This window comes from Chiloscyllium plagiosum, chromosome 4, assembly GCF_004010195.1.
Source record: "Chiloscyllium plagiosum isolate BGI_BamShark_2017 chromosome 4, ASM401019v2, whole genome shotgun sequence".
NCBI classification, from domain to species: Eukaryota; Metazoa; Chordata; class Chondrichthyes; order Orectolobiformes; family Hemiscylliidae; genus Chiloscyllium; species Chiloscyllium plagiosum.
Genome location: NC_057713.1, coordinates 19,717,029 through 19,735,737, shown reverse-complemented (window position 1 = coordinate 19,735,737; position 18,709 = coordinate 19,717,029). Strand labels below are relative to the sequence as shown.

The window sequence follows — 18,709 nt, the reverse complement described above, 5'->3', positions numbered from 1 at the left end:
GAGAGGAGGGGGGGGGGTGGGGGGCGGGGGGGGGGGGGGGGGGGGGGGGCTTGAGAGATAAATGGGGAGGGTGGGGCGAAGGTAGCTAAGAATGTAGTAGGTAGATGAAGGTGGGGGAGAAGATGATAGGTCGGAGAAGAAGGTGGAATGGATAGATGGGAAAAATGATGGACAGGTCAAGAGGGCGGTGCCAGATTGGAAGCTTGGGACTGGGCTAAGATGGGGTAAAGGGAAATGAAACTGGTGAAATCCACATTTAATCTCATGTAGGGTCCCAAGTGGAAGATGAGGTGTTCTTCCTGCAGGCATCAGATGGTTAGGGTTTGGCGATGTCCTTGGTGAAGTGGAGGGGGGGGGGGAAACTTTGAAGCGTTCAGCCACGGGGTAGTGGGCTTGGTTAGTATCGGTGGCCCAGAGATGTTCTCTGAAATGTTCTGTATCCCCGATGTAGAGGAGACCATGTCGAGTGCAACAGAAACAGTAGATGACATTATTGGAGGTACAGGTAAATTTCTGTCAAATGTGGAAGGATTCTTTGGGGCCTTGGAGGGAGGTGTGGACACAGGTTTTGAACTTCCTGCGGTGGCAGGGGAAGATGCCAGGAGTGGCGGGGGGCTGGATCTGACAAGGGAATTGCAAAGGGAATGATCTCTCGAAGCGCTGATCGGAGTGGGGTTTGTTTGTCGGTGGCAGAAGTGGTGGAGGATGATGCAATGTATGCGATGTATACTTCCTGCATCTCTGCCCTTGAACCCCACTCTTCCCAACGCAACAAGGACAGAACCCCCCCCCCCCCCCAGTCCTCACCTTCCACCCCCACCAACCTCTGTGTGTGTGTGTGTGTGTATATATATCACATCATCCTCCATCACTTTCACCACCTACAAACAGACCCCATCACTACAACTCCCCCTCCCACTCCACCAAGGGCCTGCAGTTCCTGGGCCTCATCTACCACCCAGTGCCTGGAGGAAGAACATCTTCTGTCTTGGGACCCTGCAACCACATGGAATTAATGTGGATTTCATCACTTTCCTCATTTCCTCTCCCCCCATCTGCCGAACCAGAGAAAACAGCTTAAAAATACGGGGTAGACCATTTAGAACAGAAATGAGGAGAAACCTCAGAGGAATGGATAGAGTAGACAGTCAGAAACTTTTTCCCCGGGTACAACAGAGTGTTACAAGGGGACATAAATTTAAGGTGAAGGGTGGAAGGTATAGGGGCGATGTCAGGGGTGGGTTCTTTACCCAGAGAGTGGTGGGGGCATGGAATGCACTGCCTGTGGGAGTGGTAGAGTCAGAATCTTTGGTGACCTTTAAGCGGCAATTGGATAGGTACGTGGATGGGTGCTTAAGCTAGGACAAATGTTCGGCACAACATTGTGGGCCGAAGGGCCTGTTCTGTGCTGTATTGTTCTATGTTCTATGTAAACCTCTTCACCCAGAGAGTGGTGGCTGTGTAAATGCTCTGCCCCAGAGGGCAGTGGAGGCCCAGTCTCTGGATTCATTTAAGAAATAGTTGGATAGAGGTCTCCAGGATTGTGGAATCAAGGGTTATGGAGATAAGGCAGGAACAAGATACTGATTAAGGATGATCAGCAATTATCATATTGAGTGGTAGTGCAGGCTCGAAGGGCAGAATGGCCTACTCCTGCACCTATTGTCTATTGTCACCTTATCCCAGTCCCAAGCCTCCAACTCAGTACCACGCTCTTGACCTGTCTTTTCCAAATATCCGCACCACCTTCGTCTCCGACCCATCACCTTATCCCCCACCTTCATCTACCTATTGCATTTTCATTTTCCTTTCCCCACCCCCCTCCCATTTATATCTCGGCCCCCCCAGCCCACAAGCCTCATTCATAATGAAGGGCTTATGCCCGAAATGACAATTCTCCTGCTTGGATACTGCCTGACTGCTGTGCTTTTCCAGCATCACAATCTACTCTGGTCTCCAGCCTCTGCAGTCCTCACTTTCTCCTAATTTTCCACAGTTTGGCATGCAGGTAGTTCTGTTATACTTTCATGTTCTGAATTTTTTTTTTACTTAGTGCTGGTCCAGGCATGCCGTCCTGTACACATTGAATCCAGAATTAGCCCCTTGGTGTGATGGTACTAGTAGAGTGGAGTATAGGCCTGCTTGCCAATTAGTACTGAGTAGTGCTGCTGCTAATGGCTGGCAGCATCTTGTATCTGGTCTCTATTTGCTAGATCTGTTTGAAATTTGCTATGTTTAGCAGAGGTAGTGCTACATAACACAATTGTTGCAGTGTTCAATACTGTCGTTACAGCCATGGACATATGCAGCTCCTAAAGGTTGATTGGTGAGGGTAAGATAATGTAGGTTTTGTCTCTTTGGTTTCCTTAATGCACATGGCAGACCCGGTCTAACAGCCATGTCCTTTACGATTGCCAACTTGGTGTTACGTTGAAGTCTTCCATCCAAAGTTCATTCTGCTGCCCTTTTTTTTTTGCCTTCCATTCTTCTTTCAGGTGGTGTTCATCATGGATTCAACATAGCTACACATTCTCCTAAACTGACCATTATAAACTCTTTTAACTGTCCAACTGTTTTTCTAGGTAAAAACAATGACTGCAGATGCTGGAAACCAGATTCTGGATTAGAGTGGTGCTGGAAAAGCGCAGCAGTTCAGGCAGCATCCGAGGAGCAGGGAAATCGACGTTTCTGGCAAAAGCCCTTCATCAGGAATACAGCTGTTTTCCTGATGAAGGGCTTTTGCCCGAAACATCGATTTCCCTGCTCCTCGGATGCTGCCTGAACTGCTGTGCTTTACCAGCACCACTCTAATCCCCAACTGTTTTTCTCTCCTCTATTCTCCTGATCTTCTACATTTTTAAAAAAAACTTTTTCCTAGCTATCATCAGCTCTGAAGAAGGATCACTGGACCCAAAACGTTAACTCTGATTTCTTTCCACAGATGCTGCCAGACCTGCTGAGATTTTCCAGCAATTTCTGTTTTTGCAACTTTTTTTTTTCTATTTTGGCTTGATAAATGTTGCTGGAGAACTGAATAAAAAAATTTGCCAGTTTGTTTATGGTCATCTAATCTGATTATTTCCTTTGTCCTGAATCAGACAAATGCCTTTGACTACTGTTTCACTCCTTCATATACAGCTTACAACTCAAGTGGTATGATTTGGCAGTATTTACTGTATATGTGAGTTGGTGCATCAACTATTTGTTTTAATTCATGCAGATTGTGTAATGTATGAAACATACATATGTAATTACTTACAATATCTGAAAGTCAAAGAAGGCATAGCCTTCCATTAATGAATAATTACTGCTTCGAAAGATTATTTTAGTAAATTCAGTTGGCAGCAATCAAAAGATTTTACTTTGTTTCTAACCCCCTTCTAAAGAAGCTTTGTTCACTTTTTTGTTTTATCCTATTACTACCAGCTTATTCGGTCAGAATCGTAAAATTAAACATTAGTTAGGTGTGTTCTAGGCATATGATTTAATGACTTTATGCATTCCAACAAACAAACCCACCATACCAGTTAAGGTAGTTACTGCTGAAACTCTTGATTGCACCACATTGCTGAGGAAAAGGTACAGGAAGTGCTAAAGTACAATACTTAAAAGGCAGTAGAAAATTGGGAAATTTGCTCAGTTGTATTGCAAGCATGTAATATAACTGAAGAATGAGTTAGTCACAGCATAAATTCTTACTGTGGCATATGACAGTATGTCTAGTTTGTTTATACTAATGCTGATATTTCCTTTGTGAAAGCAACAAGGATTCATCACAGTTTAAACAAAATTATCTGAAGGTTAACATTTTAGATGTGGCATGAAACAAATTGCCTTGTCATTCAGTGGTTTAGATGCATTCAGTAGTTAAGTAATCTAAGATTGAAATGGGGCACAAGTCATCTTGCTCAACTGCTCTATTACCTTCCTGATTGTGGGCAGCTACTTAAGACAATTTTTTGTCTAATCTACCTTTTTATGCAACTCTTTTAAAATAACATAAATTTTCTCTCTCTCTCTCTCTCTCTCTCTCTAGTGGTTCAACAGCTCCTTTCAGCACACTTTTATGGAGTTTGTGAGAAACAGCAGTGGCTATTGCCCAGCACAACATAGCATCTTCTCAGACAAGTAAATTTGAGCAAGAACTTGAAGACCACCACTTTGGATTAACCATCAGAACTTTATTTTTGGCAAGAATAGGAGAAATAACAGACTTGGCCTGTTCAGTATCTCCAGTTGTGTTCCTACTGCCTTGAAATGCATCTCCAAATGGGGTGACTGAACTGCTGAGTTTAGAATTATACATGGTTTGAAGGAGAGTGCATAACAAGTGAACAAAGGAGGCTGATTTGAGAAGTTTCAAAGAAGAATATTTCCTTGCTGCAGTAAGAAACATACAATCCTATGAAGACTGTGCGCATGTATTAACTTGGAGAGATTGGGATCATATACTGACCTTGTACTAATACTTCTTTGTGCCGCTGATTCTGACCCCCCATGGCTCGGATAAATCGCCCTGCGCCCGTGGAAGTTAGTTACAAGCACATGAGGTTTCTCATTACCCACAATCCTACAAATGCTACACTGAGTGCATTTATAGAGGTGAGTCTTGAAGTGCTAAACATGTTTACAACATTCAAAGTATGCCGATGGGTCAAATTATGACTCTGATTGTGGTTGCATGAAGAATGATTGCATGACCAGAACATTTGGCTCCCACCAATGCATACTTAAGGTAGTGCCTTTTTGCTAACCCCAAAATGGAGTTTGAGTGATTTCTGTTTGGATTTTGTGTATTAATGGTTTCCTAGGATTAAAAATAATGACCAAATAGCTGTGCATCATTATTAACATCGATAATTACAAATCTATTGCAGCGCAGGAAACAAATGCTTATCTTTCTCTTGCACAAACTGATTCCGTTCCCCTCCTTTAAAACCACAACAGTCCATAAGGTACACCAGCAGTGACGTTAGGCAGGGAGTTCCAGGTGATACTGAAGGAATGGTGGTGTAGGATTATGTCATGATGGTACATATTTGGGAGTAAAACGTGCAGATGATGGTGTTCCTGTGCACCTGCTGCCCTTATCCTTCTAGGTGGTAAAATTCACAGATTTGGAAGGTGGTGTTTAGGATGCAGAACTCTAATATGGAGGGAGTAAATCTTGAAGGTGTTAGATGGGTATTTTCAAGTGGGCATGAGGGACGGAGGTATGTAACTACTGAATTCCTAACCTTGGGCTTGCTCTTATAACTGTAGTGCTTATATGGTTAGTCCAGTTCAGGTTTTGTTCAAGATGTTGAATCTCAAACGTTTGTGAAAGTGTGTAATTAAGGAGGCAAAAGAAAAGTTGGCCTTGAATGTAAGAGTAATGGAGTACAGATGTTGGGAAATCTTACTACAACTGTACAGGCCGTAGATGTGATCACACCTTAAGTACTACATGCTGGTTAAGCCTTCTTGCTTAAGGGGTATATTTATGTTAGAGGCAGTTCGGAAGAGATTTGGTAGTTTGATACCCAGGTTGAAAGTCACTTGCCTTTGAGGAAAAGTTGGGCCGGTTGTGCTGATACTCATTGGAGTTGAGCAGAATGAAAGGTATATCTTTTCGGAGGATTCTTGAGCTCGGTTACGTAGTTGTAGAATAAGGAATCCGTTATTTAAAATGGAAATAAAGAGCAACGTCAGCTCAGTTGTGAACCTTTGGAATTCTCTGTTCCAGGTAGCTGTGACAGCTGAACCATGAAATCTATTTATTGCCACAGTGGACAGATTTTGAAACATAGGGGAGTCTATGGTTATGGGGAATAGACAGAAAAGTGGAACTGAGGCCAGAATCAGATCTGCAATTATGTTATTGAATGTCAGAACAGGTTCAAGATGCCTTATGTTCTATCTACTCTTTCTCTTGTTTCTTCAGTTCTTAATGTCTAGTCCCCAGATGAAGACTTTGCTTCTGACATTTATCACAATGAGCAATAAATGCTGCCTAGCCAGTGATGCCCTTATCCCGTGAATGAATTTTTTAAAAGTTTAAACTAATATTTAATGTGAAGCTCTCAAGTTACTGAAAAGTATAGCAATTTGCGTTGTCTTACTCTGAATTGAAGCATCTTGCACTCCTTCATCCTCATCCTTCATAAGTTCAAAACATGCATATGTTGGGTCCCTTGCTATTTTGTGGTTTAAATGAATGACTTGGAGTCTAATGTAGGAGGGTTGATGAGCCAGTTCATGGATGACACAAAAATTGGCGCGATAGTAAATAGTGAGGATAACCTTTGTAAGAGGATACAGATGATCAGTGGCAAATGGAATTCAGTCTGGATAAATGTAGTCACAGCTTGAGTATTTGTGCATTTCTGGAATCCAAGTTATAGGAGGGATGTGATAGTACTGAAGTGAGTGCAAATCTTCCCTAGGCTGGAGAGTCTGTTATGAAGAGAGATTGAACAAACTGGGGTTGTTTTCCCTGCAGCAGAGGAGATTGAGAGGGTACACAGTTAAGATGTATAAAATTGAGGGGCATGGGTATACAGGAAGACACTATTCAGTGACTTGGGGTGTAGGTTTAAGGTAAAGGGCAGAAGGTTTGGAGGAAATGTGAGGAAAAGATATTTTTCACCCAGAAAGTGGTTAGAATCTAGAGCCTACTGTCTGGAAAAGGCAGACACACTCATAACATTTAAGAAACATTTATATGTGCACTCACAATGCCAAGGTATATAAGACCATGTGCTGGAAAATGGGATTAGAATAGATGGCTTTTGACTGGCATTGACATGACAGGCTGAAGGGCATTCTTCTGTGCTGTAGACCTGTCTGAGTATACACACAGAAATATGCAAGTAGAAGCCATTGGGTGTGTAATAGCTTAGTCTCCTTCACATCTGAAGGAGAAATAACTTTTGGGGTTTGGTCTTTAATTTGATTCTGTATAAATACGTCATGTGTAAAAATTATCACAATTGAGGTGGGGATAAACGGTTCCCGTAGAATAAAATAATGAATTCTGGATTAGTGGTGCTGGAAGAACACAGCAGTTCAGGCAGCATCCAAGGAGCAGCGAAATAATGAATGTCCAGTAACCTAAAGTGAAATTTTAAACTTTTCTTGGAAGATGGAAAAGGGCTACCTTCAGATTCCAGATGCTTTCTTCTTAAATGATCCACTCAAAAGTCATCAGGCATGATATCCTGATCTGCCCACAAATTGATTTCATCAGGTGTTACTATTGACACATTATCTGGTCCAATTTGAAACCATTTCTGTGATGCAGAAGGCTGTGCTAATGTAATAAATAATTCTATTCCTTAGTATTCTTTAACCAGTTCCTGTACTGCAATTCCAATCTGATTACATCAGAATACACTTACCAGGAACTTTGAACTGTAGATGATATGCTCATTTTAAATTGAAGCCATCTCCATTGAAGAAAGCAGAATTTTGAGCAAGTCTGACACTAAACCAATGAGAGAGAGGCACAAGAGTTGTTTCTCATTTGTCATCATAGGAAAATGGCAATAAGATTATTTTTGTGTAATTGAAAATTTCTCAATTTTTGATTTTCAAAACCTTTATTGTTTTCTTAGAGTAAATGGAGAAAATGCCTGATTAAGTCCGAAGAAAATCTCTTTTTAAAGATAAAGAACTGAGGCAGGTTACAGTAGTGGAGGCATTTTTCCAAATGAAAGTAGTTTTGTTACGTCTACAAATGTAACATTTTATGAACAGGTGATCGTTCCCTCTTTTGCAGATAGACAGCCTGTAGTTCAGAGTTTCATGAGCTCTCCAAACTAACCCTCAGAAGCCTAATGTAACCTACCAAATTTATTATAAGACAATTGGGTTTTAGTTATGGATCCCAAAGATGTTCACACAGTAATTCTAACTTTTTTGGATATTGACTGAAGACTAAAGCCAAGACTCAAGCATCATCCAACTTGAGACTCCTTGGAGGTTTAATCTTGGATCTGCTTCAATTCAATTTGCCACTTAAGCAATAATGCAGATTCATCTCGGATTGAAAAATACTCTATACTGCAACATGAACCATTAACAGTTGAAAATATTTTTCGCATTTACAATTTTGGAAGTTTGCTATACTTTGACACTAATCATACATGTGCTCAGACCTTTGAGTAAAGGCGTTAGGGCACGAATTGACGTTGATGAGGCCTCTTGAGTACTGTGTGAAATTCTGATCGTTCTGCTATAGGAAGATTTATCATGAAATTGTAGAGGTTTTGAGAAAAGAATTAACAGGATGTTGCCAGGAATTTGAGTTATAAAATTAGACTGGCTAGGTTGGGACTTTTCTCACTGGAGCGTAGGAGGTTGAGGGGTGACCTTCTAGAGATTTATAAAATCATGAGGGGCAGAAATAAGGTGAGTAGCAAGTGTCTTTTCTCTAAGGTGAGGAGTTCAAAACTACAGAACATAGTTTTAAGGTGAGAGGAGAAAGTTTTACAAAGGACATAAGGGGCAACATTTTCATGAGGGTGGTTCGTCTCTGGGATGTGCTGCCAGAGGAAGTAGTGGATGCAGGTACAGTTACAACATTTAAAAGACATTTTGGTAACTACATGAATAGGAAAGGTTTGGAGAGACATGGGCTAAATACAGGCAAGTGGGACTAGTTTAATTTGATCAGAGTGGACTAGTTGAACCAAAGAGTTTGTTTCCATGCTAAGTGACTCTGACTCTGTATAGCTATAGTCAGTAAGAATACTGTGAAGTGGCTTCAAATTTGAGTAATATAGATTGCCAAGCTAAATGGGATGGTGCAGCTTAGAGCTAGTGCAATGCTCAGTTTTATGGTAATTGTGATAGTTGGTGCATTGTTGGCTGTTTTCTCCAATGTCAGTCCCAAAAATTGAGAATTGAAGGCTAATTTAAAAAGATATCAGTCTGAGTTGTTACAGCATAAAAGGAGGCCCTTCAATTCATCGTGCCCATATCATTCTTCCAAAATCAATCAATTCTAATCCCAATTTTCAGCACTTATCCTGTAAACTTATAAGGTATGGCATATGAAGCGTTCATCTACATCGTTCTTCAGTATTTAGAGGGTTCACATCTCTTAAAGATGATGACAACTGAGCTGTTTATTCTCATCAGTCAAGTTTTGCTCATTTGAATGATCCAACTTCCTAAGTTGGACAGCTGTTGCAGATTGCATTAGAAATTCATTTTGTTCATGAATATCAGGTTGAATGTTAAGATTTTGTCCTTCAACTCAGCTTATTTGATGGAAATGTATTCCATATACCCACAAACCTCTAGGTTTAACAAACATCCTTCAAATGCTGTCTAAATTTCCCTAACTTAAGGAGCCCATTGTTATCTGAAGGAAGTAATGGTTTAGTTTTCACAAGCATTACAGAATAAAAAATTGTACACTTTTTCTTAAATATTGAAATACAGAAGGAAAATTAAACTTGAACATTAGGTAAATGCCGCACAGAGATCTTAGAGGAAAAACGAGGAGGGAAATAACATTGTCCAAAAGGACATTGACAAGTTTGTGGAGTGAGCAGATAAGGTCCAATGCAGAGAAGTGTGAGGTAATGCACCTTGGTTGGAAGAACAATGAAAGACAACATAAAGTAAGGGTACGGTTATGAAGGGAGTGCAGTTGCAGAAGAATCTGGGTGCACAGATCATTGAAGGTGGCAGAATAGGTGGAGAGGACTGTAAATAAAGCATGCAGTGTTCTCCGCTTTATAAATAGGAACATAAGAGTACAAGGAGGTGTTGTTATACAAGACACTTGTTAGACTTCAACTGTATTCCGTTCAGTTATGGGTTCCGCACTTTAAGAAAGATGAGAATGCATTGAAAAGAGTACAGAAACAATTAACTAAAGTTTCTCACACGAGGAAGCATTTTAGTTATGAGGATAGATTCATAAAGTTGGGACTGCTCTCCTGGGAGAAAAGAAGGCTGAGAGGAGATCCAAAGAGGTAAAAACAATGACTGCAGATGCTGGAAACCAGATTCTGGATCAGTGGTGCTGGAAGAGCACAGCAATTCAGGCAGCATCCGACGAGCAGCAAAATCGACGTTTCGGGCAAAAGCCCTTCATCAGGAATAAAGCTTTATTCCTGATGAAGGGCTTTTGCCCGAAACGTCGATTTTGCTGCTCGTCGGATGCTGCCTGAATTGCTGTGCTCTTCCAGCACCATTGATCCAGAATGAGAGGAGATCCAGTTGAGTTTTTCAAAATCATGAGTGAACTGAACAGAGATTGGATGAAGCAGTTTGCATTTGTAAAAGAAGCAATAATGAGAGAGATTTAAAGTGATGTGCAAACAAAGCAAGAGTGATACTAGAAAAAAAAATTCTTTCACATAGCAATTGGTATACCCCAACAAATTGTAAAGGCAGATTGGATTGAGCCATTCAAGAGATCAGTGGATTTTTTGGATATTGATGGTGTGCAGAGATATGGGGCTGGGGGAGAAGCAGGAAATTGACACGAGATCATACAGCTTGTGCAGGCAATGATTTCCTTCTACACTTTTTTTAATGATTGTAAGATTCTGTGAAGCCTCTTGGTTTACCATAGTTTACCAGAAAAGTAGCAGAATCATTGCTAAAGGGTTCCAAATACTGTATACACTCGTGTAAAAGTCGAATCTTTTAGACTTTTTAAAGGCTCAATTTATAAGGTCGCCTTGCAGGGGGTACTAGTTTTGAGGGGTTGAAATTCATGCTGCAGTTCGAAATACTATATTATTAGCAGAAGTCGATTTGATTGCTCAACTAATCCCAGGTAAAGAAGAAAAACACAATGAATTACAAAAAAGTAATTACCGGATGAAAGCAAGAGAAACAATGAATTACTGGTAGTAAATTTTATTTATACAGTCTGTATGAAAATTTTAATGTCAAAGATTCATTGAAATCCTGCAAAATCACACTGTTCAAAATAGTCATGGCCTGGTATAATGGCACCCTTTTAAAATGAAACATTTATTAAATTTTGCATGTGTAAACTTCTTGAACGAACTTTCCTGCCAAATTCTTCAGTTTCCCTCCCATTTACACACTTGTGTAATGAACATCAGCAACATTAACCAATTTGTCAAAAAATTGAAGATGTGTAGCTAATATATCTCTCTTTTTTTAAATTCAGATCTAATGGCTCAATTAAAATGATTAGCTTTTTAACGATGTTAACTTTTGGATGTATAGTGAGCAAAGTACGATAAGTACTGATAGAATTAGTACCAGTCTGAATGAATGAATCAGAACGTGCTGTGGTAAACCAAGTGGGCTAAATACAGTTATGAATGAGTAGAGATGTAATATAGTAAATAGCGATGAGCAGAGTTGCTGGTATGAATGAGTGAATGCGATTTCATTGAAGTGAGTTAATGGTTGTAAGAGGTTTATAATGTGATATAGTAGAGTCAGTGTTTACATGGGATATATGGAAGATACAAATAGTTTTGGCCAAAAGTAAGGGGTCGACTTTTATGCAAGATCAACTTTTACACGAATAAAAGTAATAAATTTGGGGGAATAATTATTTTCGAGGAGTATTTCTGTTGCACCAACTAGGTTTTCTTTCCCTTATCACTGCTCAGTGTCTGTCTTTTGTAGTGTTGCAGGAACCTGAGAGCAGGGCCTTCTGATCATGTGTCGCTTAACAACATTCATTTAACTAATGTCAGTGACAAACTGCAAACTTAGTGTTTTAGGGTCAATTACAGGGCAGACCTGCATGCACATTGCAGCAGATAGCTGGTTCTAATATGTATCTTTTTATAAAGAGGTATGCTATACAAAATTAAGATTATTGTGCTGAACCTTTATAAATTACTGGTGAAGCCTCGGCTGAAATATTGCCTATCAATTCTAGATATTACTCTATAGGAAGGACGTCAAGGTTTTAGAGACTGCACCAAGGAGATACACTAGGATTTTACCAGAGATTAAAAGCATCAGTCACGCAGGGAGCTTAGAGATGCTGGGAAACATTTGGACTTGGAACAGACAAGGCTGAAGGGAAATTTACTGAAGTCATGAAAAAATTGAAATAAATGAGAAGATTTAGTTTCCATTGCCAATAAGGTTGATGATTGGAACTGTATTACCTATGGAAACATAGAAACAAATTTATAAGTAATTTTCAGAAATAAAATAAATAAAATAAAATAAAAACTAGAGAAAAGGAAAATATTTTATGGTTGTGGGAGCAAGGATGAAACGTAGGATCGCTTTTTCAATGAATTGAAATTGATGTGAAGGACTAAATGACCATTTTCTGTGCTATGGTATCAATGTTAACATTTGCTGCTGTTGGCTATTAAAATCTCCAGGTTTAAATTGTTGAAGTCAGTAGGCTTAACAGGTATTTGAGCCTGATTCATATTGATCAATGAGGCTATACCTTGACGACAATTACTTGCTTCATGTCATTCCAAAGCACTTCACAGATATCTTTCGAACAAAATAAAAGAAGGAACTTGATGAAATGACGGGAGACTAAGAAAATAAATCTTGAGTGCCTTCAGGAAGGGTAAGAAGCAAAGATGTTTAAGAAGAAAATTTCAGAGTTAGCTGAAAGCACAATGTTAATAGTGGAATGAAGGCATTCTGAGGTGTAAAAGACTAGAATTGGAGAAGGCATGGCTCAAGGAAGGTTGTATTACTAGATTAGATTATAGATGTGAGGAGAAAGGTCCATTGAAAGAATCAAAGCTGAGGGTGAGAATTTTAAGATTTAAATGTTTTGGTCAGAACCCAGACAGTTGATGGTGCAAATTAGAATGTGAACAGTAAAGTTTTAATTGAGTTCAAGTTATTGGTGGGTGGCAGATTGCCAGCTAACCAGGGCAGCATTGGAATAGTCAAGCCTGGAGACATCATCAGTTTGGAAGGGGGAATTCAGCAGCCACTGGACTGGGTTTAGTGCGGAGATAAGTCACAGATAAGAGGTAGACATAGACAGCAAATATCTCTCCAGTCCAGTACTTAAATCCCAAAACGCCAGTAGTTTGGAAGTTTTCTAGGCCAGCCCTGCAATTCACAGATTACTTTGACAGAACCTGTGACCTCCACCACCTAGAATCAGCAGGGCAGCAGACACATGGGAATGCCATGTATCCCTTCCACATTGCTCTCCACCCTATCTTGGGCCTTTTATTGACATGTTTTCACAGTCACTGGGTTAATCCTTGGGCATCTTCCTGACAGCAGGACATATCTAGACTGATTTAGACTGCAGCAGTTCAAGAAAGTTACTCAACACCATCTTCAGGGTAATTAGGAATGGACAATAAATTTTGTGAAAGCATTTTTAGAAGAATATCAGGCAGACTCTTAATGAAAATTAACTAACTCTTTCCTATTAAAAATAAGTATTTGCTTTTCAACCTATCATCCAACCAGTGAGAAATTTTGAATATGGCCAAAATGAATAAACCTACAGTCAAGTTTTACTTGTTCCTGTTTCTGAAATAAGGGCCAACTCCAGCTACATTTGAATTTTTTTTTAATTAGAAGATCCAAAAGATCTGAATTTGTATTAAATTTGGAGTTGTTTTTTAATTGGGAAAGACCCAACTTTCAAGCAGAATAAAAACAAAAGTACCTCTGATTCTTTCAGTCATCTGTCTTTTTTTCTGTATTGTCTGAAATGTTTCATGTGCTGTTCACTCCTTTAGGAACTGCAAAAATATGGTGTGACCACTCTTGTGAGAGTATGTGACGCCACGTATGACAAGACTCCACTGGAGAATGAAGGTATTGATGTAATCGTAAGTATGAAGTTTCACGTTAATTTCCATTTGGTTAAAGCAATCGTATGAACTTTTCCAAATAAAGTGAAAAAATCCAAATATTGAACTGAGCAAAACAACAAAAACCTGCTGTTAATGAATTGTGAATGAAGTGAGCATTTGGAAGCTTGCAATCTCAGAAATTTGTCATATCAATGCACTATGCTTATATTCAGCACAATGATTCAAACCTATTAGCACTCAGCCAAACTTCGCAAGTAAGTGCCTCTTTGCAGATCAAGATTTTTTTAAAGTGTTGGATTTATTAATTTTCAATGCTATGAAATATTCACTGAACTAATATAAACCACTAAAACATGACCAAACTTGCTTTTGCCCTTTCACGTAGAAATGTGGGCACAAACTAGGAGCAGGAGTAGGTCACTCAGCCCTTCAAGCCTACCCCACCATATAATATGATTGTGGCTGATTCTCTATCATAATGCCATGTTGCACTTTCTCCCCATACCCTATGATGGCTTTAGTATCTAAAAATGTATCTATCTCTTGAATATATTTAGTGACTTATCCCCCACGGTCTTCTGTGGCAGAGAATTCTGTAGATAAAATACCCTCTAAGTGAAGAAACCAGGGAAGATATCCTCCTTGCATCTAGTATATGCAGTCCAGTTAGAATTTTGTATGTTTCAATCAAGGATAAATGTAAAGTCACCACAATCTTCGAGGATGTTAGGGCTGCACTCATCAGAGAGAGAGAGAGAGAGAGAGGGAGAAATGACTGGTAACTATTTAACCTGAGGTTCACCAAGCCTTTAGCAAGAAGAGAGATTAAGAAGCAGAATTCTTCATAATAACCTCAAAAGGTGTGGGAATTGAACATTGCCTCACAAACCAGCCGTCAAACCAACTGAGCTAATCTGTTTAGCTTGCTACTTCTGTTCACAAGTCTCCCAAACAGCCAGCTTTTGATGTCATTATGCTGTTATCTCACCACCAATGTTGTCCTGTTTGTGCTCATGTTTATGAATAGTAGTTAATATTATCAGACACTTTTTTCAGAAGAATAGGTAAGTTGTAATTTTTTTAAAGTTTGCAGTCACTTCGATCTCAGTGGAGATGATTAAGTTGTCACAGATCATTCTTACTGCGCCATAGAACAACCTGCTGTAGAAGCGCATTTTTGGAGTCTTAGTAAATACTGCACTGGATTTATCTAGGGAAATATTCCATCTTGTATCTTTTCATGCCAAGACCCGACTTTAGCACTCACAACGAATTTGTAAATGGCATTAGTCTAGTATTTGGTGACAGTCATAGGAGGCTGCAGTGTAGTGTGTTACTGAGAATGAAATATTGTCCCCAATCTTCACATTATGGCCTGTGGGTCAGGAAGCTGAGGATCCAGTTTCCCATCTTTCTATTCACCTTATCTACTTAAACCAATTTTCATTCCATTGTCACTTTTTAATTTAAATAATCCTATTTTTATGTTTCAATTCTCAGTTGTTAATACATTATTAGTAGAAAGGATTTTTTTGTATCTGGGATTTAAGTTTTTAAATTGCTATGCCAAATGTCTGGAACTCGACCGGTTTAAAATTTGCATTCCTCAATCTGTCAAATTCAGAACTTTTTAACAAGTTAGAAATTATCAGTTAACATCTTTGGCTCACTCTATGAAAATAAAATTTATACTTCATGGAAAAAAAAAGCCATGTGCAATATTACTGTTTAAAAAAAAAACTTGTTGCTGAAACTTTTCATCTTGTATTCATTCTAACAAATGCAAGAACACCAAGTTTCCTCCTGTAGTATAACAATTTATACTACAGGAGGAAAAGGAGCACTTGACTTGTTGGCATGTCAACTCTGGCTGATGTGTTGCCATTAGAGAAGTCCAGCTTTCTTAGGCTTCCAGGTAATTCAGAAAAAGGTGCAAAACTTACACTCTCCTTTGCAGAGAATGCATTCATGCGTATAAATATCACTTCCAGCAAGCTTAAATGCGCCATGCTTGAATTTGATTTGATTACCTTAAATTAATTGTCATTGTGGCTATAACTACAATCCAGATTGTTCAGTGTCTGTTGCCTATTTTTAGAATCTCATCTAACAGTAGACAATTAACTTGGGTTTTGCTGGTTGAGCCAGCCAAAGGAACAAGTTTGATTTGGTGAGACAATCGTTGGGACATAACATCCTGTTTAATTGGCAAAGCACTGGTACTGAAGTTCAGACGAGACCTTTTCAATTGTGTTTTTGGACTGACTGCAGCATTTGATTAGTGGAAAGTAGCATTCACATCACCACTGCTTAGTTGCAGTGTGAAACAGCTTCCTTAACTACTTGTGGAAATTTCTGAGATACTTTGCCTTTCAAGAGTATTTGGAAGTCGACCAGGCACTTTTCCAGTGAATGTGGTAGCCTTTTGCCCATTTGCAACTTTACACGTTGTTCAGCTAACAATGTTCTGATCAAGACAGGCTTGATCTTGCAAGAAGTAGTAACAGTTCTCTGCAAACAAAAAGAATGTGTTCAAGTCTTGCATAGGGTTGGTGTTACTCAGGAGCAAGGAGAACCTTTAGTTCCCTGTTGCTTTATAATGTCCACACCTTGAACAGTTTACTAACCAATAGTCAATCTTTTCTAAAGTAAATTGTTGTGATCATTTGCCTGTTGGCATACTTGCATTTGTCCTGATGTGTTCAAGGTGAAAAGTGAGCTAGCAGGAAACTATGGAGAGAAATGTTCTGAGGAAGGCTCATTTGACTGTTGACTCTAAGTTTTGTCCACAGGTGCTGCCAGACCTGCTGAGCTTTTCCAGCTATCTATTTTGTTGCAGATAAATGGGTCACTCTTTGGTTTGGCAAGATGTAAGCCAAGGCATGGCACACTGATCAATGCTGGGACGTCATATAATCTATATCAATCACTTGAGGACTGAATGTATAGTTGCAGGAAATTGTAAGCACTCCTATGAGGAATAATTTGTCAGGTCACACTAGTTAACTCATTTCAGATAAGTCCTAATGCGCAGATGACAACTCTGGGGACCCTCGCCCTTTCCTCAAGCCGTGACTTGAATTGTCTTGCCAGTTAACTTAGCCATCCAAGAGGACCCTACCTTGCATCAAGGTATGTCTCTAGGTGGCCTGTGACTGTGTCCTGGAGTACACTATCCAAATGTTTCATTTACATCAGACTGTGCAGTTGACCGCACTCTGAGGAGCCCCACCCCACACTCGACATGTCTTAGAGTGTCTCCTAGTTTACTTAACCACCCAAGAGGTTCCTCGCCTAGCCATTATATTAAAGTGGCTATGATCATACTGGAGTCGCAACACTTATTATTTCAGCACCTACTGCTCTTTGACACCCAGCAGACCCTTTTTAAAGTTCAGACATGACACCGTAAGGCGACACTGAAGAAGCCAGTGTTACACGTTACGATGGTACTCGTGCAATCTGATCACTTTACCCATTGGTCCACACTTCTCATACACTGCTCGAAGTGCCAAATTGGTAAGGCAGTATGACTAAATGAATCACTTGACATCCAGATGTGCTTCATTGTCAAAGGGCTTTATTGTTTTGCATTAGTGGGAAGAAAATCTCTGGGAGTACAGAGCATCTTCACTGAACAAAAGAAAGCAGACACTTTTTGTACAGTGCTTTTAGCCCACTTTTAGCTGTTACAAACCAATCATGTTATTACTTGATTACCTATTTATCTAATCAGGTTAATGTTGTGACTGCCTGTTCAGTCAATAGACAGTTCTAGGTCTTCCCATGATTCCATACTGGTTCCACAATAATCTGTCCTGGCTCATCCACACCAATATTACGGTCAAGAAAACACACCAATGCCTGTACTTCCTCAGAAGGCTAAATAAATTTGGCATGTCCACAAATGATTCTTAGCATTTTTATATTTGCATCATAGAAAGCATCCTGTGTAGATACATCAAAGTTTGGTATGGCAACTGCTGTTCCCAAGACTGCAAGAAATTAGACTTGAGCAGAGCCCAGTTCATCTCACAAGCCAGCCTTCCATCCATTGACTCCGTCAATACTTCCCATTGCCTCGGGAAAACAGTCACATAATCAAGGACCAGTTATACTCTGTCCCACCACCTTCTGTCAGGCAGAAGATGCAAAGTTTGAAAACACATGCCAACAGTTTCAAGAACAGCTTCTTCCTCAGACTTGTGAAGTGACTTCCGGTATATTAAAGTTGATCTTCCTCTATAGCTGTAACACTATATTCTGCAATCTGTTCCATTACTTTGACATACTTCTGCAAAGGTATGATTTGCTTGGATAGCATGTAAAGCAATTTTCACTATCTCAGTGCATCTGACAAAAATAAATCCAATTATGGGCGGCACGGTGGCACAGTGGTTAGCACTGCTGCCTCACAGAGCCAGAGACCCGGGTTCAATTCCTGCCTCAGGCAACTGTCTGTGTGGATCAACTAGGTAAAAACAATGACTGCAGATGCTGGAAACCAGAGTCTAGATTAGAGTGGTGCTGGAAAAGCACAGCAGTTCAGGCAGCATCCAAGGAACAGTAATTGGGAGCAACGGATACAATAAATGATATTGGTGGATGTGCAGGTAAAGCTTTAATGGATGTGGAAGGCTCCTTTAGGGCCTTGGATGGAGGTGAGGAAGCTGGTGTGTGCGCACGTTTTGCAATTCCTGCAGTGGCAGGGGAAGGTGCCAGGATGGGAGGGTGTGTTGTAGGGGGGCATGGACCTGACCAGGTAGTCATAGAGGGAACAGTCTTTGCGGAAGTCGGAAAGGAGTGGGGAGGGAAATATATCCCTGGTGGTGGGGTCCATTTGGAGGTGGCGGAAATGTCGGCGGATGACTTGGTTTATGCGAAGGTTGGTAGGGTGGAAGGTGAGCACCAGGGGCGTTCTGTCCTTGTTATGGTTGGAGGAGTGGGGTCTG

General features: G+C 40.1%; 1 protein-coding gene across 15 annotated transcripts in view; it reads left to right on the top strand.

Annotated features, from left to right (window-relative positions):
- Window positions 1–18,709, top strand: part of LOC122548896 (protein tyrosine phosphatase type IVA 3-like) — a 154,541-nt gene that overhangs the window by 117,631 nt on the left and 18,201 nt on the right. For 14 of the 15 annotated variants that reach the window (XM_043687836.1, XM_043687832.1, XM_043687827.1 and 11 more), the window contains 2 exons: window positions 4,037–4,602; window positions 13,680–13,772. In XM_043687836.1, the coding sequence (XP_043543771.1) occupies window positions 4,498–4,602; window positions 13,680–13,772 (198 nt within the window). In that variant the 5' untranslated portion in view covers window positions 4,037–4,497. Of the gene's footprint in view, window positions 1–3,622; window positions 3,714–4,036; window positions 4,603–13,679; window positions 13,773–18,709 lie in introns of those variants that run through there. The other variant, XM_043687837.1, reaches the window with a different exon arrangement.